The 24,702-nt window shown below is 44.5% G+C and overlaps 1 protein-coding gene across 1 annotated transcript in view; it reads left to right on the top strand.

Annotated features, from left to right (window-relative positions):
* The first annotated feature begins 641 nt into the window (after nt 1–641).
* IL7R (interleukin 7 receptor) overlaps nt 642–24,702 on the top strand; it is a 35,844-nt gene continuing 11,783 nt past the window's right edge. Inside the window, exons 1-4 of the mRNA XM_075266647.1 lie at nt 642–723; nt 7,657–7,786; nt 8,707–8,849; nt 9,296–9,450. Coding sequence (XP_075122748.1) covers nt 642–723; nt 7,657–7,786; nt 8,707–8,849; nt 9,296–9,450 — 510 coding nt within the window. The remainder of the gene's footprint in view (nt 724–7,656; nt 7,787–8,706; nt 8,850–9,295; nt 9,451–24,702) is intronic.

The raw sequence follows: 24,702 nt of genomic DNA, 5'->3' as shown, positions 1-24,702 counted from the left end.
CTCCACAGTCTTGTCTGATGTCTGCATTAATTTCAAGGTCTTGGATCTTTGTCTGTATTTTGGGGTGTATTCTGGGACTTGCTGAGTGCACTTATTTTTGGAACTTTTTATTATTGGGTTTGGTCTGGGATCAATTTCTCCTATATGGTAAGGGCACCAAAATATCTTGCCCCAACCCTGGAGGAATACTGTGGTCATCCACTAAGTGGGGGGCAATGCTGTAAGTATCCGGATAGTGGAGGGTTTAGCAGCGCCCAGGTCTTATGTGTCTCTGCAACATGGAAAATTCCAAAAATATATGCTATGAGTAAAGTGAAACAAAAAATTGCACCATGACTAGTGATGGCTTTGGATGGGCCATGACCGCTGGTCTCCGCCTCGCATAGACACCAAATTCGGAAAAGATGAAAAGGTGAAAGATGATTCTAATGGTAACTTATATTTATGAACAACGTCAATATTTCATCGAGATGATTAGATCAGAACACTTCATAAACTCCTGTGGTGATTTCCTCTTGAGCGCTCGGCCCTCATTGGTGCACCGGTGTTTCCTCCCAGCTGTGGTTACTTCAGACGCGCTCACTACATGTACAAGGCTGTGCAGCAGTCAGACATGGTAGGTTAGCAGCCGGCTCGCCATCATGCTCGCCTCGTCGCTTGCACTTCTCTTTCTCCTGTTCCATTCATCTCTGCAGCAAAGTGGAGATTCCTCCGGAGAATCAGGTAGATATTCCACAAGGTTATATTCTAGTTTAGTGGTTAGTAGAAATATCCACCATGTACCGCTTGTATCTGACAATGAATTTTTACTATGATGAATACAGTATTTTTTTGGGGAGGGGGGACATTTTTAATCTGAACGTTACATATCGCTGATTCATGTAGTTTTGTAAAATACAAAGTTGTATAAATTAAAAGTTCTAGAACTTTCTAATAGACTTTGTGTTTCTATTCCTCACCATGTACAAGATCTCTGCTTGCTGTCAGTGACTGAGAAGATTCTTGTGTCCATTCAGAGGCAGTAACCCTGTACATAGCTAGTCCTACTCTCCACTGATACATTGTATCCAGTCTAGACAATGCTCTGTGAGCTCAACAGCCTGGACTACACACTGGTATATTGTATCCAGTCTAGACAATGCTCTGTGAGCTCAACAGCCTGGACTACACACTGGTATATTGTATCCAGTCAAGACAATGCTCTGTGAGCTCAATAGCCTGGACTCCAAACTGATACATTGTCTCCAGTCTAGATAATGCTCTGTGAGCTCAATAGCCTGGACTCCAAACTGATACATTGTCTCCAGTCTAGATAATGCTCTGTGAGCTCAATAGCCTGGACTCCAAACTGATACATTGTATCCAGTCTAGACAATCCTCTGTGAGCTCAACAACCTGGACTACACACTGGTATATTGTATCCAGTCTAGACAATGCTCTGTGAGCGCAACAGCCTGGACTGCAGACTGATACATTGTAATAAACCACCAGGATAATTTGTGCAGCTGTTGCCTATGTGTTTAGCTCATCGCTCAGGGGCTAGGTCGGGCCAATCTCATCCATCATTCTCATAGTGTATAGGTGCGGGCCCCTCTTCTGCCTCCTATCCTGACACTCTGACTCCTGGTCATATGATTGTCTCTGCTGTGCAGCGGGCATAGAGCAGTGTTGCAGACTGCCAGCAGGGGTCGCTGAGGAATGACATTTCCACACCCATTGCTGAGCACTGCTGAGCTAATCATCAGGGCCCGGGGGCCACATCTATATAGTACACAAGATTATACAGTGCCCCGAAGGCCTGGAATTTATTAAACTTTACTCAATTTTTTTAAAAAATTTTCACCATTGAATTTCTAGAGCCAGAACATTTGTATTCTTCCACTGACCGAGCCATATGGGGGCTTGTTTTTTGTGAGATAAGTTATCGTTTTTACCATATTTGGGTACTCCGAATTTATTGCTAATTATATCATTGTCCTTTTGAGGAAGGGGTTAAAAAGTGTAAAGTGTAACTCTGCCTTAGTTTTACTTAAGATAATGCCCATAATTTTCCCACTGATTATAAAACAAAGCCCCCCTTTTACACCCCTCGAATAAACGTATGTTCCACATTGTGCCCCCTGATGGCAAAAACATTGCCCCATGGCGGTGCCTTATACTGTGTCTTCAATTTTTTTAAAAAACATCCCTCTACCACCTTAGTACACGATATTAACCACTTGGTGACCAACGCCAATCTCCGGTCCCTTGTAGCAGTCGAACTCCATGATATCATAGAAGGGGCCAAAGGTTGGTACAAGGAGCCTAGTCATGCTCCATTTAGTGATGGGTGAATCTCATAAGATTTTTGGAGAATTTATAATGAACCCGGCTTGATACGAACCATTGCACCCAACCCTAGTTCCATTGCACCTAGTTACACCGGTATTAGGATCATAATCCATTGATACAATAGAATTCAAGGAAGGGGGATATTTTTGGAGGTGCCCTGGCCGACCACATAGGTCACGCATAGCTGAAACCGGTTCAGTTTTGGGAAACCCTTCTGACAACAAAGGGATTTCCACCAAAAATGGTTAGACATTAATAGACGAAACATTAGAAGAACTTTGGTACTTACCAACAGGGATGTCATTTGGGCAAATGTTACAACAGAAAGTGTGACCGTACAACCCCCAACATGGCCAGACCCATGGACCTGACGATAAGCCAACTGGTTTAGAGTGAGCCGCCATCATTTTACTAAAAACCTTGGGTTTGGCTGAATTTTTGGGGTTTGTGACTCTAGAGTCTCTTTAGACCTCAAAGTATAAGTGAAGGCTCGGTGGAGGTGAGTGCGTACGGAACGTATTCAGACCCCTTTACATTTTTCACGCTTTGTTTCATTGCAGCCGTTTCCTAAAATTAAAAAATTTCATTTTATTCCTCATAAATGTGCACTCAGCCCCATCTTGATAGAAAAAACTGAAATGTAGATGTGTTTGCAAATTTATTAAAAGAGAAAAACTGAAGCATCACACGGCCGTAAGTATTCCGAGCCTTTGCTCACATGCTGTCCATTTCCTTCTGGTCCTCCTTGAGATGGTTCTACTCCTTCATTGGAGTCCAGCTGTGACTAATTAAACTGATTGGACTTAATTAGGAAAGGCGCAGACCTGTCTATATAAGACCTCACGGCTCACAGAGCATATCAGAGCAAATGAGAATCAGGAGGTCAAAGGAACTGCCCAAGGAGCTCAGAGACAGGATTGTGGCAAGGCACAGATCTGGCCAAGGTTACAGAAGAATTTCTGCAGCACTCAAGGTTCCTAAGAGCACAGCGGCCTCCATAATCCTTAAATGGAAGAAGTTTGGGACGACCAGAACTCTACCTAGACCTGGCCGTCCAGCCAAACCGAGTAATCCTGGGATATGAGCCTTGGTGAGAGAGGTAAAGAAGAACCCAAAGATGACTGTGGCCGAGCTCCAGAGATGGGAGAAAGTTCTACAAAGTCACCGATCACTGCAGTCTCCACCAGTCAGGGCTTTATGGCAGAGGGGCCTGAAGGAAGCCTCTCCTCAGTGCAAGACATAGGAAAGCCAAAAAACACATGAAGGACTCCCAGACTATGAGAAATAAGATTCTCTACTCTGATGAGACGAAGATTGAACTTTTTGGCGTTAATTCTAAGCTGTATGTGTGGAGAAAGCCGGGCCCTGCCCATCACCTGCCCAATACAATCCCAACAGTGACACATGGCGGTGGCAGCATCAAACTATGGGACAGGGACAGGACGACTGGTTGTAATGGAAGAAAAGATGAATGCGGCCAAGTACAGAGATATCCCGGAAGAAAACCTCTTCAGAGCGCTCTGGACCTCAGACTGGGCCGAAGCTTCACCTTCCAACAAGACAATGACCCTACAAACGCACAGCTAACATAACAAAGGAGTGGCTGAGGAACATCTCTGTGACCCTTCCTGACCGGCCCAGCCAGAGCCCCGACCTCAACCCAATGGAGCATCTCTGGAGAGACCTGAAAATGGCATCCACCAACGTTCCCCATCCAACCTGACCGAACTGGAGAACATCTGCAAGGAAGAATGGCAGAGGATCCCCAAATCCAGATGGGAAAAACTTATTGCATCATTCCCAAGAAGACTCCTCAAAAGGGCCAAATACTCAACACTGAGCAGAAGGCTCCGAATACTTACGGCCATGTGAGATTTCAATTTTTCTTTTTTTAAAAAATTTGCAAAAATTTCTCCATTTCTGGGAGTTTTTTTGTGAAGATGGGGCTGAGTGTCCATTACTGAGAAATAACATGAAATTTTTTGCTTTTAGCAAATGGCTGCAATGAAACAAAGGGTGAAAATTTAAAGGGGTCTGAAGACTTTCCGTACCCGCTGTATAACACTCATTGATACTTCCCCTCCCTTACCCCGGGCCTCAGTGGTCACATAGGACCTGCCAACATCACTATGCTTTGAGATAAGTGTTATTAAGTTGATGTGGCCGACTCAAAGGGCTCGAGAAGTCGCATGGGGCCGCTGATGTAAAGTAGTAGGATGGAAGATGCCCAAAGTGGCCACAGGAGAGTCCAGGAGAGGTGAGGGAATAATAATGATTGCTAGTTGTATGATGGACACACAGGTGCACGGCTTGTTACAGATACAGTGTGTGGGATGAGCTGTACACTTGTCATCTCATTATTGTCCACCGTTAGTCAATGACAGCAAGCAGAGATCCTGACAACCAGGAAGAATTGATACGGAAAATAATCTAACAATAAATTGAATACGTTTTCATTGCGCTATGAGAAATGTTTCTATCCTATCGTGTCATTGTAGCGTCGGTTCAGTGTCATCAGATTTACACATTTGTTATGTTATAGTACCGTGTGGTTAACATGATCAAACCACAGCGAGCGTGCGAGATCACAAACATGCGAGGGATAGCCTGTGATGGAAAATAACACTAAGCTCTGTGCTGCAGAGCTGACGCTCACGTATCCATTGTTTGCATATCCATTGGCGCTTTCGGGGGTGGACAGGGGTCAACTTGGGCACTCTGACCATTCTGTGGCCAATAGGCAGAAAGCTGTGGTGCGTTCCGTATACTGACACCTTTCTTTTTACTTAAATTTGGGCTACAGTAAGGGCCCGTGCACCCGATGTAACGTGGTGCTCATTCTGACACGTAAACTCGTGTCAGAGTCAGCGCTTCAAACAGAATCCCATTGACTTCAATGTGTGGCGCGCGAAAAATGGAACCCATTGAAGTCAATGGGATTCTGTTTTGAAGCGCTGACTCTGACATGAGTTTATGTGTCAGAATGAGCGCCGCGTTACATCTTGTGCACGGACCCTAACTCTTCTGTTCCAGACGGGACCAGATAGGATTGTAAGAGGGTTAGAGATAGGGTAGGTTGGTGTGCCCCTTTAAATAGAGAATCTTTAGGACTTGTAGTATTTGAGTGGTTTCCGGACTCTAGAGATTAAGGAGTGATATTGGCAGATTCAGACATAACTGGAGAACTAGAAAGCTTATCCAACATGCAAGCTACTATGTTCTTAAAGGGAGTGTCACTAGTTCAGACCCTATTGAACTATAAGCACAGTCAGATAGCTGGCGTTTACCTGAATAAAACGCTTTTTTCTGCTTCCCGATCGGGGCCTCCATTGCTGAGATATTAGTCTTTATACTGACATGCTAAAGAGCTATTTGACTTAATGAGAGCAATGGCGGCGTCCTTGTTGTACCAAACAGCTGAAGAATAAAGCGATTATCTCAGCAATGGAGGCACCGAACGGGAAGCAATAAAAAGTGTCGTATTCAGGTGAACCCCGAATGTCTGACTGACTGACATGATCTATAAGGTCTGACCTGGTGACATTTCCTTGAAATGAGGCAACTAGTGTTCAGGTCTCAGAGCGGTCGTACAAGAGGCAACAGGACCCGTGACATTTTACTCAAACTTGTAACACAGTTCTGGTATTTGGTCCTTATCACCACCTCAGTCTAGGACCTGCCGGGGCAATAAGGGATATACGGATGTGTGTACACAGTGACTGCACCAGCAGAATAGTGAGTACAGCTCTGGAGTATAATACAGGATAAGTAATGTAATGTATGTACACAGTGACTGTACCAGCAGAATAGTGAGTGCAGCTCTGGAGTATAATACAGGATAAGTAATGTAATGTACACAGTGACTGTACCAGCAGAATAGTGAGCGCAGCTCTGGAGTATAATACAGGATAAGTAATGTAATGTATGTACACAGTGACTGCACCAGCAGAATAGTGAGTGCAGCTCTGGAGTATAATACAGGATAAGTAATGTAATGTATGTACACAGTGACTGTACCAGCAGAATAGTGAGTGCAGCTCTGGAGTATAATACAGGATGTAACTCAGGATCAGTACAGGATAAGTAATGTAATGTATGTACACAGTGACTGTACCAGCAGAATAGTGAGTGCAGCTCTGGAGTATAATACAGGATAAGTAATGTAATGTATGTACACAGTGACTGCACCAGCAGAATAGTGAGCGCAGCTCTAGAGTATAATACAGGATAAGTAATGTAATGTATGTACACAGTGACTGCACCAGCAGAATAGTGAGCGCAGCTCTAGAGTATAATACAGGATAAGTAATGTAATGTATGTACACAGTGACTGTACCAGCAGAATAGTGAGTGCAGCTCTGGAGTATAATACAGGATAAGTAATGTAATGTATGTACACAGTGACTGCACCAGCAGAATAGTGAGTGCAGCTCTGGGGTATAATACAGGATGTAACTCAGGATCAGTACAGGATAAGTAATGTAATGTATGTACACAGTGACTGCACCAGCAGAATAGTGAGTGCAGCTCTGGAGTATAATACAGGATAAGTAATGTAATGTATGTACACAGTGACTGCACCAGCAGAATAGTGAGCGCAGCTCTGGAGTATAATACAGGATAAGTAATGTAATGTATGTACACAGTGACTGCACCGGCAGAATAGTGAGCGCAGCTCTGGAGAATATTACAGGATAAGTAATGTAATGTATGTACACAGTGACTGTACCAGCAGAATAGTGAGCGCAGCTCTGGAGTATAATACAGGATAAGTAATGTAATGGATGTACACAGTGACTGTACCAGCAGAATAGTGAGCGCAGCTCTGGAGTATAATACAGGATAAGTAATGTAATGTATGTACACAGTCACTGTACCAGCAGAATAGTGAGCGCAGCTCTGGAGTATAATACAGGATATAACTCAGGATCAGTACAGGATAAGTAATGTAATGTATGTACACAGTGACTGTACCAGCAGAATAGTGAGTGCAGCTCTGGAGTATAATACAGGATAAGTAATGTAATGTATGTACACAGTCACTGTACCAGCAGAATAGTGAGCGCAGCTCTGGAGTATAATACAGGATATAACTCAGGATCAGTACAGGATAAGTGATGTAATGTATGTACACAGTGACTGTACCAGCAGAATAGTGAGCGCAGCTCTGGAGTATAATACAGGATAAGTAATGTAATGTATGTACACAGTGACTGTACCAGCAGAATAGTGAGCGCAGCTCTGGAGTAATTTACCATCAATTACATAATGTATGTACACAGCAACTGATCATTTTATAACTTGTTTCCATTTCTCTTGCTGAAGATGATGAAGAACCTGAAAATAAAAGCTACTTTGAGTGTTTTTCCAAGATACCTATAAGTAATGTCACCTTGTTGTGCAGTGTTACGGAGAAACCTCCCAGAAAGGCCACAAATATTACTTTTAAGCTCCGGTAAGTTCCCCACTAATAACATGGATTGTTGTAATACAGAACAGAATATCGTACATGGATATGTGTGACCACAATATGTCTGCCGCTCATCCGCTAAATAACCGCCACCCATTGATGAAGACCTGTGGGCGCTGTAGTGGCGGACATACCAGTTCTTATCCAAGTTTACTAGATGGAATTTGGATCTTGGCACAAGGCTTTTCGGACTTGCTGTTCTTGGATCCAGGGCTCAAAGGGAACTGCTATCCAATACACAAGTTCTCCAGGACATACAGATTGATGGTCTAACCTTGAGATAGTCAACCAGTGTTTGATAGTCCGCCACAGACCCCTCACTGTACTTATGGGCAGTCATCCCAGATATCGATATCCATCAAACACTGATGTCCAGGGGTATCTGAAGATACCTTGGACACCATGGGAAAGTCATAGCACCATAGACCTCCTCATGGCTCAGGACAAGTCTCCCTAGAGCCCCACTGCTGTTACGTATTAGGCTGCCCACAGATCCACCAAAACCCTTTGGTCTTCTTGGCTTGACCCAATGTCTTCTTTCTTTCTTGGTATCTTTTTTCATCTCTGCATTCTTCTTCTCCACCATTGCATTTTCTTTTACCTTCTAGAGGTCTTCTCTCCACCAATGGATCACAAGGTTCTTCAGTTTGGACTGGTGGGGGGCTATGAGATGTGTCACCATCGTAATAGCCACAGTCAGTCATTAACTATTATTTCGTAACCTTGCTGTAACTTTGGTGATGTCTCAAGGGACTACAACAATGGAAGGAAGATGCTTTAGGTGGGCTTTGTTGACCCCATCACGCCCCATCTTCTGAGTAGACCACACGCAGGACATCTGATGTCTTATTTTTCCTACTTCTGCTTCTCCGTATGTTACATGTATTGTTTCTTATATTCTACAGATTAAAATCAAAATTTAAAGCCTCAAAAGTTTGGGTTGAAAACAGAACCATTGTCTTCCATTCCTTGTATCTAGAAGCCTATACAGTTTGCATGGTGTGGAGGAAACCGGAATATTGTAAGACTTTCGATTTGAAGAAGATAGGTAAGGAGACATTGCTGATGTCTGAACCTGAGGGACAAGATCTGGAAATCCCAGCGGTGGCCACTTCTGTGTCGGGGTTAGAGGCATTGTCCACTTTAGGCCAAACAACCTACTCTACCTCTCCAGTCTGTACATTCTCCATGTTGTCCAACTTTCTAGTATGGCTCCATAGCAGTCAATGAATCCTGGTGTTCCTCAAGAACCTTCTAGAATCCCCACCCATTGCTGCAGCTTTACCTGTGACTGACAATTGTAGTTTCACGTCCATTCAATGTCCGGCCCATATACGATACTGTCCATGATGCCGGCCATGGTGCTCTAGGTGACGTCTATGGAGTTTGTACGGTGATAGTTGGCCCCGTTGGTCATTTTTGGTTTGATGTTCAGTAGTTGAGGTCCATGTAAGGCTGACATAACATGAAGTTCACTTTTGTTCTTCTCCACAGCAATTCCGAACACTCCGACCAATATGACAATCAGTTACAATTCAGAGTCAGAGGAATACGTCTTTAAGATCTATCAGTTATACGAAAAGGACGACTATCTAAAGGACAATACAGACCAAGAACTTGTCCTGCGCAAAGAAGGATCATCATGGCCGGTAGGTGAAGCCTATGGAAGTATATGGTGTAAGGGGTTACTAAGGGTGTGATGTCACAGTACAGAGATAATACACACAGTGATGTCACAGTACAGAGATAATACACACAGTGATGTCACAGTACAGGATAATACACACAGTGATGTCACAGTACAGGGATAATACACACAGTGATGTCACAGTACAGAGATAATACACACAGTGATGTCACAGTACAGGATAATACACACAGTGATGTCACAGTAAAGGATAATACACACAGTGATGTCACAGTACAGAGATAATACACACAGTGATGTCACAGTACAGGATAATACACACAGTGATGTCACAGTACAGGATAATACACACAGTGATGTCACAGTACAGGAATAATACACACAGTGATGTCACAGTACAGGATAATACACACAGTGATGTCACAGTACAGAGATAATACACACAGTGATGTCACAGTACAGGATAATACACACAGTGATGTCACAGTACAGGATAATACACACAGTGATGTCACAGTACAGGATAATTCACACAGTGATGTCACAGTACAGGATAATACACACAGTGATGTCACAGTACAGAGATAATACACACAGTGATGTCACAGTACAGGATAATACACACAGTGATCTCACAGTACAGGGATAATACACACAGTGATGTCACAGTACAGGATAATACACACAGTGATGTCACAGTACAGGATAATACACACAGTGATGTCACAGTACAGGGATAATACACACAGTGATGTCACAGTACAGGGATAATACACACAGTGATGTCACAGTACAGGGATAATACACACAGTGATGTCACAGTACAGGGATAATACACACAGTGATGTCACAGTACAGAGATAATACAGTGATGTCACAGTACAGAGATAATACACACAGTGATGTCACAGTACAGAGATAATACACACAGTGATGTCACAGTACAGAGATAATACACACAGTAATGTCACAGTACAGGATAATACACACAGTGATGTCACAGTACAGGGATAATACACACAGTGATGTCACAGTACAGGATAATACACACAGTGATGTCACAGTACAGGGGTAATACACACAGTGATGTCACAGTATAGAGATAATACACACAGTGATGTCACAGTACAGAGATAATACACACAGTGATGTCACAGTACAGAGATAATACACACAGTGATGTCACAGTACAGGATAATACACACAGTGATGTCACAGTACAGAGATAATACACACAGTGATGTCACAGTACAGGGATAATACACACAGTGATGTCACAGTACAGGATAATACACACAGTGATGTCACAGTACAGGATAATACACACAGTGATGTCACAGTACAGGGATAATACACACAGTGATGTCACAGTACAGAGATAATACACACAGTGATGTCACAGTACAGGATAATACACACAGTGATGTCACAGTACAGAGATAATACACACAGTGATGTCACAGTACAGGGATAATACACACAGTGATGTCACAGTACAGGATAATACACACAGTGATGTCACAGTACAGGATAATACACACAGTGATGTCACAGTACAGAGATAATACACACAGTGATGTCACAGTACAGGGATAATACACACAGTGATGTCACAGTACAGGGATAATACACACAGTGATGTCACAGTACAGGGATAATACATACAGTGATGTCACAGTACAGGGATAATACACACAGTGATGTCACAGTACAGGATAATACACACAGTGATGTCACAGTACAGGGATAATACACACAGTGATGTCACAGTACAGGATAATACACACAGTGATGTCACAGTACAGGGATAATACACACAGTGATGTCACAGTACAGGGATAATTCACACAGTGATGTCACAGTACAGGATAATACACACAGTGATGTCACAGTACAGAGATAATACACACAGTGATGTCACAGTACAGGATAATACACACAGTGATCTCACAGTACAGGGATAATACACACAGTGATGTCACAGTACAGGATAATACACACAGTGATGTCACAGTACAGGATAATACACACAGTGATGTCACAGTACAGGGATAATACACACAGTGATGTCACAGTACAGAGATAATACAGTGATGTCACAGTACAGAGATAATACACACAGTGATGTCACAGTACAGAGATAATACACACAGTGATGTCACAGTACAGAGATAATACACACAGTAATGTCACAGTACAGGATAATACACACAGTGATGTCACAGTACAGGGATAATACACACAGTGATGTCACAGTACAGGATAATACACACAGTGATGTCACAGTACAGGGGTAATACACACAGTGATGTCACAGTATAGAGATAATACACACAGTGATGTCACAGTACAGAGATAATACACACAGTGATGTCACAGTACAGAGATAATACACACAGTGATGTCACAGTACAGGATAATACACACAGTGATGTCACAGTACAGAGATAATACACACAGTGATGTCACAGTACAGGGATAATACACACAGTGATGTCACAGTACAGGATAATACACACAGTGATGTCACAGTACAGGATAATACACACAGTGATGTCACAGTACAGAGATAATACACACAGTGATGTCACAGTACAGGGATAATACACACAGTGATGTCACAGTACAGGATAATACACACAGTGATGTCACAGTACAGAGATAATACACACAGTGATGTCACAGTACAGGATAATACACACAGTGATGTCACAGTACAGGGATAATACACACAGTGATGTCACAGTACAGGGATAATACACACAGTGATGTCACAGTACAGGATAATACACACAGTGATGTCACAGTACAGGATAATACACACAGTGATGTCACAGTACAGAGATAATACACACAGTGATGTCACAGTACAGAGATAATACACACAGTGATGTCACAGTACAGAGATAATACACACAGTGATGTCACAGTACAGGGATAATACACACAGTGATGTCACAGTACAGGATAATACACACAGTGATGTCACAGTACAGGGATAATACACACAGTGATGTCACAGTACAGGGATAATACACACAGTGATGTCACAGTACAGGATAATACACACAGTGATGTCACAGTACAGGATAATACACACAGTGATGTCACAGTACAGAGATAATACACACAGTGATGTCACAGTACAGGGATAATACACACAGTGATGTCACAGTACAGAGATAATACACACAGTGATGTCACAGTACAGGATAATACACACAGTGATGTCACAGTACAGGGATAATACACACAGTGATGTCACAGTACAGAGATAATACACACAGTGATGTCACAGTACAGGGATAATACACACAGTGATGTCACAGTACAGGATAATACACACAGTGATGTCACAGTACAGAGATAATACACACAGTGATGTCACAGTACAGGGATAATACACACAGTGATGTCACAGTACAGGATAATACACACAGTGATGTCACAGTACAGAGATAATACACACAGTGATGTCACAGTACAGGGATAATACACACAGTGATGTCACAGTACAGAGATAATACACACAGTGATGTCACAGTACAGGATAATACACACAGTGATGTCACAGTACAGGATAATACACACAGTGATGTCACAGTACAGGATAATACACACAGTGATGTCACAGTACAGAGATAATACACACAGTGATGTCACAGTACAGCGATAATACACACAGTGATGTCACAGTACAGGATAATACACACAGTGATGTCACAGTACAGGATAATACACACAGTGATGTCACAGTACAGGATAATACACACAGTGATGTCACAGTACAGAGATAATACACACAGTGATGTCACAGTACAGAGATAATACACACAGTGATGTCACAGTACAGGGATAATACACACAGTGATGTCACAGTACAGAGATAATACACACAGTGATGTCACAGTACAGGGATAATACACACACTGATGTCACAGTACAGGGAAAATACACACAGTGATGTCACAGTACAGAGATAATACACACAGTGATGTCACAGTACAGAGATAATACACACAGTGATGTCACAGTACAGGGATAATACACACAGTGATGTCACAGTACAGGGATAATACACACAGTGATGTCACAGTACAGGGATAATACACACAGTGATGTCACAGTACAGAGATAATACACACAGTGATGTCACAGTACAGAGATAATACACACAGTGATGTCATTGTATCATAATGATACCGACCAAAAAAATCCCCAAAAACCTACTCACCTGTCTCCGGTTCTCTGGTGTCTCCCACTATGGTTGGGTCCCGTTTCTTGCTTTGATGGAGGTTCCTAACAAATGTGACTACTGAGGCCATAAAAATAAAACTCAGCATGGTTGTAGCTCTCACTGATATACTGCAGGGCTGTCACTGATATACTGCAGGGCTGTCACTGATATACTGCAGAGCTGTCACTGATATACCGCAGGGCTGTCACTGATATACTGCAGGGCTGTCACTGATATACTGCAGAGCTGTCACTGATATACTGCAGAGCTGTCACTGATATATACTGCAGGGCTGTCACTGATATATACTGCAGGGCTGTCACTGATATATACTGCAGGGCTGTCACTGATATACTACAGGGCTGTCACTGATATACTGCAGAGCTGTCACTGATATACTACAGGGCTGTCACTGATATATACTGCAGGGCTGTCACTGATATATACTGCAGGGCTGTCACTGATATACTGCAGAGCTGTCACTGATATACCGCAGGGCTGTCACTGATATACTACAGGGCTGTCACTGATATACTGCAGGGCTGTCACTGATATACTGCAGAGCTGTCACTGATATACTGCAGAGCTGTCACTGATATATACTGCAGGGCTGTCACTGATATACTGCAGGGCTGTCACTGATATACTGCAGGGCTGTCACTGATATATACTGCAGGGCTGTCACTGATATACTGCAGGGCTGTCACTGATATACTGCAGGGCTGTCACTGATATATACTGCAGGGCTGTCACTGATATACTGCAGGGCTGTCACTGATATACTGCAGGGCTGTCACTGATATACTGCAGAGCTGTCACTGATATACTGCAGGGCTGTCACTGATATACTGCAGGGCTGTCACTGATATACTGCAGGGCTGTCACTGATATATACTGCAGGGCTGTCACTGATATACTGCAGGGCTGTCACTGATATACCGCAGGGCTGTCACTGATATACTACAGGGCTGTCACTGATATACTGCAGGGCTGTCACTGATATACTGCAGAGCTGTCACTGATATACCGCAGGGCTGTCACTGATATACTACAGGGCTGTCACTGATATACTGCAGGGCTGTCACTGATATACTGCAGAGCTGTCACTGATATACTGCAGAGCTGTCACTGATATACTGCAGGGCTGTCACTGATATACTACAGGGCTGTCACTGATATACTGCAGAGCTGTCACTGATATACTGCAGAGCTGTCACTGATATACTGCAGGGCTGTCACTGATATACTGCAGGGCTGTCACTGATATATACTGCAGGGCTGTCACTGATATACTGCAGGGCTGTCAATGATATACTGCAGGGCTGTCACTGATATATACTGCAGGGCTGTCACTGATATACTGCAGAGCTGTCACTGATATACTGCAGGGCTGTCACTGATATACTGCAGGGCTGTCACTGATATATACTGCAGGGCTGTCACTGATATACTGCAGAGCTGTCACTGATATATACTGCAGAGCTGTCACTGATATACTGCAGAGCTGTCACTGATATACTGCAGGGCTGTCACTGATATATACTGCAGGGCTGTCACTGATATATACTGCAGGGCTGTCACTGATATACTGCAGAGCTGTCACTAATATACTGCAGAGCTGTCACTGATATATACTGCAGGGCTGTCACTGATATACTGCAGAGCTGTCACTGATATACTACAGGGCTGTCACTGATATATACTACAGAGCTGTCACTGATATACTGCAGAGCTGTCACTGATATATACTGCAGAGCTGTCACTGATATATACTGCAGAGCTGTCACTGATATACTGCAGGGCTGTCACTGATATACTACAGGGCTGTCACTGATATATACTACAGAGCTGTCACTGATATACTGCAGGGCTGTCACTGATATATACTGCAGGGCTGTCACTGATATACTGCAGGGCTGTCACTGATATATACTGCAGGGCTGTCACTGATATATACTGCAGGGCTGTCACTGATATACTACAGGGCTGTCACTGATATATACTGCAGGGCTGTCACTGATATACTGCAGAGCTGTCACTGATATATACTGCAGGGCTGTCACTGATATATACTGCAGGGCTGTCACTGATATACTGCAGAGCTGTCACTGATATACTGCAGAGCTGTCACTGATATATACTGCAGGGCTGTCACTGATATATACTGCAGGGCTGTCACTGATATACTGCAGGGCTGTCACTGATATACTGCAGAGCTGTCACTGATATACTGCAGGGCTGTCACTGATATACTGCAGGGCTGTCACTGATATACTGCAGAGCTGTCACTGATATACCGCAGGGCTGTCACTGATATACTGCAGAGCTGTCACTGATATACTGCAGGGCTGTCACTGATATACTGCAGAGCTGTCACTGATATACTGCAGAGCTGTCACTGATATATACTGCAGGGCTGTCACTGATATATACTGCAGGGCTGTCACTGATATATACTGCAGGGCTGTCACTGATATACTACAGGGCTGTCACTGATATATACTGCAGGGCTGTCACTGATATATACTGCAGGGCTGTCACTGATATACTGCAGAGCTGTCACTGATATACCGCAGGGCTGTCACTGATATACTACAGGGCTGTCACTGATATACTGCAGGGCTGTCACTGATATACTGCAGAGCTGTCACTGATATACTGCAGAGCTGTCACTGATATATACTGCAGGGCTGTCACTGATATACTGCAGGGCTGTCACTGATATACTGCAGGGCTGTCACTGATATATACTGCAGGGCTGTCACTGATATACTGCAGGGCTGTCACTGATATACTGCAGGGCTGTCACTGATATATACTGCAGGGCTGTCACTGATATACTGCAGGGCTGTCACTGATATACTGCAGGGCTGTCACTGATATACTGCAGAGCTGTCACTGATATACTGCAGGGCTGTCACTGATATACTGCAGGGCTGTCACTGATATACTGCAGGGCTGTCACTGATATATACTGCAGGGCTGTCACTGATATACTGCAGGGCTGTCACTGATATACCGCAGGGCTGTCACTGATATACTACAGGGCTGTCACTGATATACTGCAGGGCTGTCACTGATATACTGCAGAGCTGTCACTGATATACCGCAGGGCTGTCACTGATATACTACAGGGCTGTCACTGATATACTGCAGGGCTGTCACTGATATACTGCAGAGCTGTCACTGATATACTGCAGAGCTGTCACTGATATACTGCAGGGCTGTCACTGATATACTACAGGGCTGTCACTGATATACTGCAGAGCTGTCACTGATATACTGCAGAGCTGTCACTGATATACTGCAGGGCTGTCACTGATATACTGCAGGGCTGTCACTGATATATACTGCAGGGCTGTCACTGATATACTGCAGGGCTGTCACTGATATACTGCAGGGCTGTCACTGATATATACTGCAGGGCTGTCACTGATATACTGCAGAGCTGTCACTGATATACTGCAGGGCTGTCACTGATATACTGCAGGGCTGTCACTGATATATACTGCAGGGCTGTCACTGATATACTGCAGAGCTGTCACTGATATATACTGCAGAGCTGTCACTGATATACTGCAGAGCTGTCACTGATATACTGCAGGGCTGTCACTGATATATACTGCAGGGCTGTCACTGATATATACTGCAGGGCTGTCACTGATATACTGCAGAGCTGTCACTAATATACTGCAGAGCTGTCACTGATATATACTGCAGGGCTGTCACTGATATACTGCAGAGCTGTCACTGATATACTGCAGAGCTGTCACTGATATACTACAGGGCTGTCACTGATATATACTACAGAGCTGTCACTGATATACTGCAGAGCTGTCACTGATATATACTGCAGAGCTGTCACTGATATATACTGCAGAGCTGTCACTGATATACTGCAGGGCTGTCACTGATATACTACAGGGCTGTCACTGATATATACTACAGAGCTGTCACTGATATACTGCAGGGCTGTCACTGATATATACTGCAGGGCTGTCACTGATATACTGCAGGGCTGTCACTGATATATACTGCAGGGCTGTCACTGATATATACTGCAGGGCTGTCACTGATATACTACAGGGCTGTCACTGATATATACTGCAGGGCTGTCACTGATATACTGCAGAGCTGTCACTGATATATACTGCAGGGCTGTCACTGATATATACTGCAGGGCTGTCACTGATATACTGCAGAGCTGTCACTGATATACTGCAGAGCTGTCACTGATATATACTGCAGGGCTGTCACTGATATATACTGCAGGGCTGTCACTGATATATACTGCAGGGCTGTCACTGATATACTGCAGAGCTGTCACTGATATATACTGCAGGGCTGTCACTGATATATACTGCAGGGCTGTCACTGATATACTGCAGAGCTGTCACTGATATATACTGCAGGGCTGTCACTGATATATACTGCAGGGCTGTCACTGATATACTGCAGGGCTGTCACTGATATATACTGCAGGGCTGTCACTGATATACTGCAGAGCTGTCACTGATATATACTGCAGGGCTGTCACTGATATACTACAGGGCTGTCACTGATATATACTACAGAGCTGTCACTGATATACTGCAGGGCTGTCACTGATATATACTGCAGAGCTGTCACTGATATACTGCAGAGCTGTCACTGATATATACTGCAGGGCTGTCACTGATATACTGCAGAGCTGTCACTGATATACTGCAGAGCTGTCACTGATATACTACAGGGCTGTCACTGATATATACTACAGAGCTGTCACTGATATACTGCAGAGCTGTCACTGATATATACTGCAGAGCTGTCACTGATATATACTGCAGAGCTGTCACTGATATACTGCAGGGCTGTCACTGATATACTACAGGGCTGTCACTGATATATACTACAGAGCTGTCACTGATATACTGCAGGGCTGTCACTGATATATACTGCAGGGCTGTCACTGATATACTGCAGGGCTGTCACTGATATATACTGCAGGGCTGTCACTGATATATACTGCAGGGCTGTCACTGATATACTACAGGGCTGTCACTGATATATACTGCAGGGCTGTCACTGATATACTGCAGAGCTGTCACTGATATATACTGCAGGGCTGTCACTGATATATACTGCAGGGCTGTCACTGATATACTGCAGAGCTGTCACTGATATACTGCAGAGCTGTCACTGATATATACTGCAGGGCTGTCACTGATATATACTGCAGGGCTGTCACTGATATATACTGCAGGGCTGTCACTGATATACTGCAGAGCTGTCACTGATATATACTGCAGGGCTGTCACTGATATATACTGCAGGGCTTTCACTGATATACTGCAGAGCTGTCACTGATATATACTGCAGGGCTGTCACTGATATATACTGCAGGGCTGTCACTGATATATACTGCAGGGCTGTCACTGATATACTGCAGGGCTGTCACTGATATATACTGCAGGGCTGTCACTGATATACTGCAGAGCTGTCACTGATATATACTGCAGGGCTGTCACTGATATACTGCAGGGCTGTCACTGATATACTGCAGGGCTGTCACTGATATACTGCAGGGCTGTCACTGATATACCGCAGGGCTGTCACTGATATACTGCAGGGCTGTCACTGATATACTGCAGGGCTGTCACTGATATACTGCAGGGCTGTCACTGATATACTACAGGGCTGTCACTGATATATACTGCAGGGCTGTCACTGATATACTGCAGGGCTGTCACTGATATACTGCAGAGCTGTCAGTGATATACTGCAGGGCTGTCACTGATATACTGCAGGGCTGTCACTGATATACTGCAGAGCTGTCACTGATATACTACAGGGCTGTCACTGATATACCGCAGGGCTGTCACTGATATACCGCAGGGCTGTCACTGATATACTGCAGAGCTGTCACTGATATATACTGCAGAGCTGTCACTGATATACCGCAGGGCTGTCACTGATATACTGCAGAGCTGTCACTGATATACTGCAGGGCTGTCACTGATATACTGCAGAGCTGTCACTGATATACCGCAGGGCTGTCACTGATATACTACAGGGCTGTCACTGATATATACTGCAGGGCTGTCACTGATATACTGCAGAGCTGTCACTGATATATACTGCAGAGCTGTCACTGATATACTGCAGGGCTGTCACTGATATATACTGCAGGGCTGTCACTGATATACTGCAGAGCTGTCACTGATATACTGCAGGGCTGTCACTGATATACTGCAGGGCTGTCACTGATATACTGCAGAGCTGTCACTGATATACTGCAGAGCTGTCACTGATATACTGCAGGGCTGTCACTGATATATACTGCAGGGCTGTCACTGATATATACTGCAGAGCCTTCACTGATATACTGCAGAGCTGTCACTGATATATACTGCAGGGCTGTCACTGATATATACTGCAGGGCTGTCACTGATATACTGCAGAGCTGTCACTGATATATACTGCAGGGCTGTCACTGATATACTACAGGGCTGTCACTGATATACTGCAGAGCTGTCACTGATATACTGCAGGGCTGTCACTGATATACTGCAGAGCTGTCACTGATATACTGCAGGGCTGTCACTGATATATACTGCAGGGCTGTCACTGATATATACTGCAGGGCTGTCACTGATATACTACAGGGCTGTCACTGATATACTGCAGAGCTGTCACTGATATACTGCAGAGCTGTCACTGATATACTGCAGGGCTGTCACTGATATACTGCAGAGCTGTCACTGATATACTGCAGAGCTGTCACTGATATACTGCAGGGCTGTCACTGATATACTGCAGAGCTGTCACTGATATACTGCAGGGCTGTCACTGATATACTGCAGGGCTGTCACTGATATACTGCAGGGCTGTCACTGATATATACTGCAGGGCTGTCACTGATATATACTGCAGGGCTGTCACTGATATATACTGCAGGGCTGTCACTGATATACTGCAGAGCTGTCACTGATATATACTGCAGGGTTGTCACTGATATACTGCAGAGCTGTCACTGATATATACTGCAGGGCTGTCACTGATATATACTGCAGGGCTGTCACTGATATATACTGCAGGGCTGTCACTGATATATACTGCAGGGCTGTCACTGATATACTGCAGAGCTGTCACTGATATACTGCAGGGCTGTCACTGATATACTGCAGGGCTGTCACTGATATACTGCAGAGCTGTCACTGATATATACTGCAGGGCTGTCACTGATATACTGCAGGGCTGTCACTGATATACTGCAGAGCTGTCACTGATATACTGCAGGGCTGTCACTGATATACCGCAGGGCTGTCACTGATATACTGCAGAGCTGTCACTGATATACTACAGGGCTGTCACTGATATACTGCAGGGCTGTCACTGATATATACTGCAGGGCTGTCACTGATATACTACAGGGCTGTCACTGATATACTGCAGGGCTGTCACTGATATATACTGCAGAGCTGTCACTGATATACTGCAGAGCTGTCACTGATATACTGCAGGGCTGTCACTGATATATACTGCAGGGCTGTCACTGATATATACTGCAGGGCTGTCACTGATATACTACAGGGCTGTCACTGATATACTGCAGAGCTGTCACTGATATACTGCAGAGCTGTCACTGATATACTGCAGGGCTGTCACTGATATACTGCAGAGCTGTCACTGATATACTGCAGAGCTGTCACTGATATACTGCAGAGCTGTCACTGATATACTGCAGGGCTGTCACTGATATACTGCAGAGCTGTCACTGATATATACTGCAGGGCTGTCACTGATATACTACAGGGCTGTCACTGATATACTGCAGAGCTGTCACTGATATACTGCAGGGCTGTCACTGATATATACTGCAGGGCTGTCACTGATATATACTGCAGGGCTGTCACTGATATACTGCAGAGCTGTCACTGATATATACTGCAGGGTTGTCACTGATATACTGCAGGGCTGTCACTGATATATACTGCAGGGCTGTCACTGATATACTACAGGGCTGTCACTGATATACTGCAGGGCTGTCACTGATATATACTGCAGGGCTGTCACTGATATACTGCAGAGCTGTCACTGATATACTGCAGGGCTGTCACTGATATACTGCAGAGCTGTCACTGATATACTGCAGAGCTGTCACTGATATACTGCAGGGCTGTCACTGATATACTGCAGGGCTGTCACTGATATACTGCAGGGCTGTCACTGATATACTGCAGGGCTGTCACTGATATATACTGCAGGGCTGTCACTGATATATACTGCAGAGCTGTCACTGATATATACTGCAGGGCTGTCACTGATATACTGCAGAGCTGTCACTGATATATACTGCAGGGTTGTCACTGATATACTGCAGAGCTGTCACTGATATATACTGCAGGGCTGTCACTGATATATACTGCAGGGCTGTCACTGATATATACTGCAGGGCTGTCACTGATATATACTGCAGGGCTGTCACTGATATACTGCAGAGCTGTCACTGATATACTGCAGGGCTGTCACTGATATACTACAGGGCTGTCACTGATATACTGCAGAGCTGTCACTGATATATACTGCAGGGCTGTCACTGATATACTGCAGGGCTGTCACTGATATATACTGCAGGGCTGTCACTGATATACTGCAGAGCTGTCACTGATATACTGCAGGGCTGTCACTGATATACTGCAGGGCTGTCACTGATATATACTGCAGGGCTGTCACTGATATACTGCAGGGCTGTCACTGATATATACTGCAGGGCTGTCACTGATATACTGCAGAGCTGTCACTGATATACTGCAGGGCTGTCACTGATATATACTGCAGGGCTGTCACTGATATATACTGCAGGGCTGTCACTGATATATACTGCAGGGCTGTCACTGATATACTGCAGGGCTGTCACTGATATACTGCAGAGCTGTCACTGATATACTGCAGGGCTGTCACTGATATACTGCAGAGCTGTCACTGATATACTGCAGAGCTGTCACTGATATACTGCAGGGCTGTCACTGATATACTGCAGGGCTGTCACTGATATACTGCAGGGCTGTCACTGATATACTACAGGGCTGTCACTGATATATACTGCAGGGCTGTCACTGATATACTGCAGAGCTGTCACTGATATACCGCAGGGCTGTCACTGATATACTGCAGAGCTGTCACTGATATACTGCAGGGCTGTCACTGATATACTGCAGAGCTGTCACTGATATACTGCAGGGCTGTCACTGATATACTGCAGAGCTGTCACTGATATACTGCAGGGCTGTCACTGATATACTGCAGAGCTGTCACTGATATACTGCAGAGCTGTCACTGATATACTGCAGGGCTGTCACTGATATACTGCAGGGCTGTCACTGATATACTGCAGGGCTGTCACTGATATATACTGCAGGGCTGTCACTGATATATACTGCAGGGCTGTCACTGATATACTGCAGAGCTGTCACTTATATATACTGCAGGGCTGTCACTGATATACTACAGGGCTGTCACTGATATACTACAGGGCTGTCACTGATATACTGCAGAGCTGTCACTGATATACTGCAGAGCTGTCACTGATATACTGCAGGGCTGTCACTGATATACTGCAGAGCTGTCACTGATATACTGCAGAGCTGTCACTGATATACTGCAGGGCTGTCACTGATATATACTGCAGGGCTGTCACTGATATACTGCAGGGCTGTCACTGATATACTGCAGGGCTGTCACTGATATACTGCAGGGCTGTCACTGATATACTGCAGAGCTGTCACTGATATACTGCAGAGCTGTCACTGATATACTGCAGGGCTGTCACTGATATACTGCAGAGCTGTCACTGATATACTGCAGGGCTGTCACTGATATACTGCAGAGCTGTCACTGATATACTGCAGGGCTGTCACTGATATACTGCAGAGCTGTCACTGATATATACTGCAGGGCTGTCACTGATATACTGCAGGGCTGTCACTGATATACTGCAGGGCTGTCACTGGATATACTACAGGGCTGTCACTGATATATACTGCAGGGCTGTCACTGATATACTGCAGGGCTGTCACTGATATACTGCAGAGCTGTCACTGATATACCACAGGGCTGTCACTGATATACCGCAGGGCTGTCACTGATATACTGCAGAGCTGTCACTGATATATACTGCAGGGCTGTCACTGATATACTGCAGAGCTGTCACTGATATATACTGCAGGGCTGTCACTGATATACTGCAGAGCTGTCACTGATATACTACAGGCTGTCACTGATATACCGCAGGGCTGTCACTGATATACTGCAGAGCTGTCACTGATATATACTGCAGCGCTGTCACTGATATACTGCAGAGCTGTCACTGATATACTGCAGGGCTGTCACTGATATACTGCAGGGATGTCACTGATATATACTGCAGGCTGTCACTGATATACTGCAGAGCTTCACTGATATACTGCAGAGCTGTCACTGATATATACTGCAGGGCTGTCACTGATATATACTGCAGGGCGTCACTGATATACTGCAGAGCTGTCACTGATATATACTGCAGGCTGTCACTGATATACTACAGGGCTGTCACTGATATACTGCAGAGCTGTCACTGATATACTGCAGAGCTGTCACTGATATACTGCAGGGCTGTCACTGATATACTGCAGAGCTGTCACTGATATACTGCAGAGCTGTCACTGATATACTGCAGGGCTGTCATGATATATACTGCAGGGCTGTCACTGATATACTGCAGGGCTGTCACTGATATACTGCAGGGCTGTCACTGATACTGCAGGCTGTCACTGATAATACTGCAGGGCTGTCACTGATATACTGCAGAGCTGTCACTGATATACTGCAGAGCTGTCACAGATATACTGCAGGGCTGTCACTGATATACTGCAGAGCTGTCACTGATATACTGCAGAGTGTCAACTGATATACTGCAGAGCTGTCACTGATATACTGCTAGGGCTGTCACTGATATACTGCAGAGCTGTCACTGATATACTGCAGGGCTGTCACTGA

Source organism: Leptodactylus fuscus, chromosome 1 (genome assembly GCF_031893055.1).
Source record: "Leptodactylus fuscus isolate aLepFus1 chromosome 1, aLepFus1.hap2, whole genome shotgun sequence".
NCBI lineage: Eukaryota > Metazoa > Chordata > Amphibia > Anura > Leptodactylidae > Leptodactylus > Leptodactylus fuscus.
Note: the sequence above shows the minus strand (reverse complement) of the source record. Positions and strands in the feature narration are given on the sequence as shown.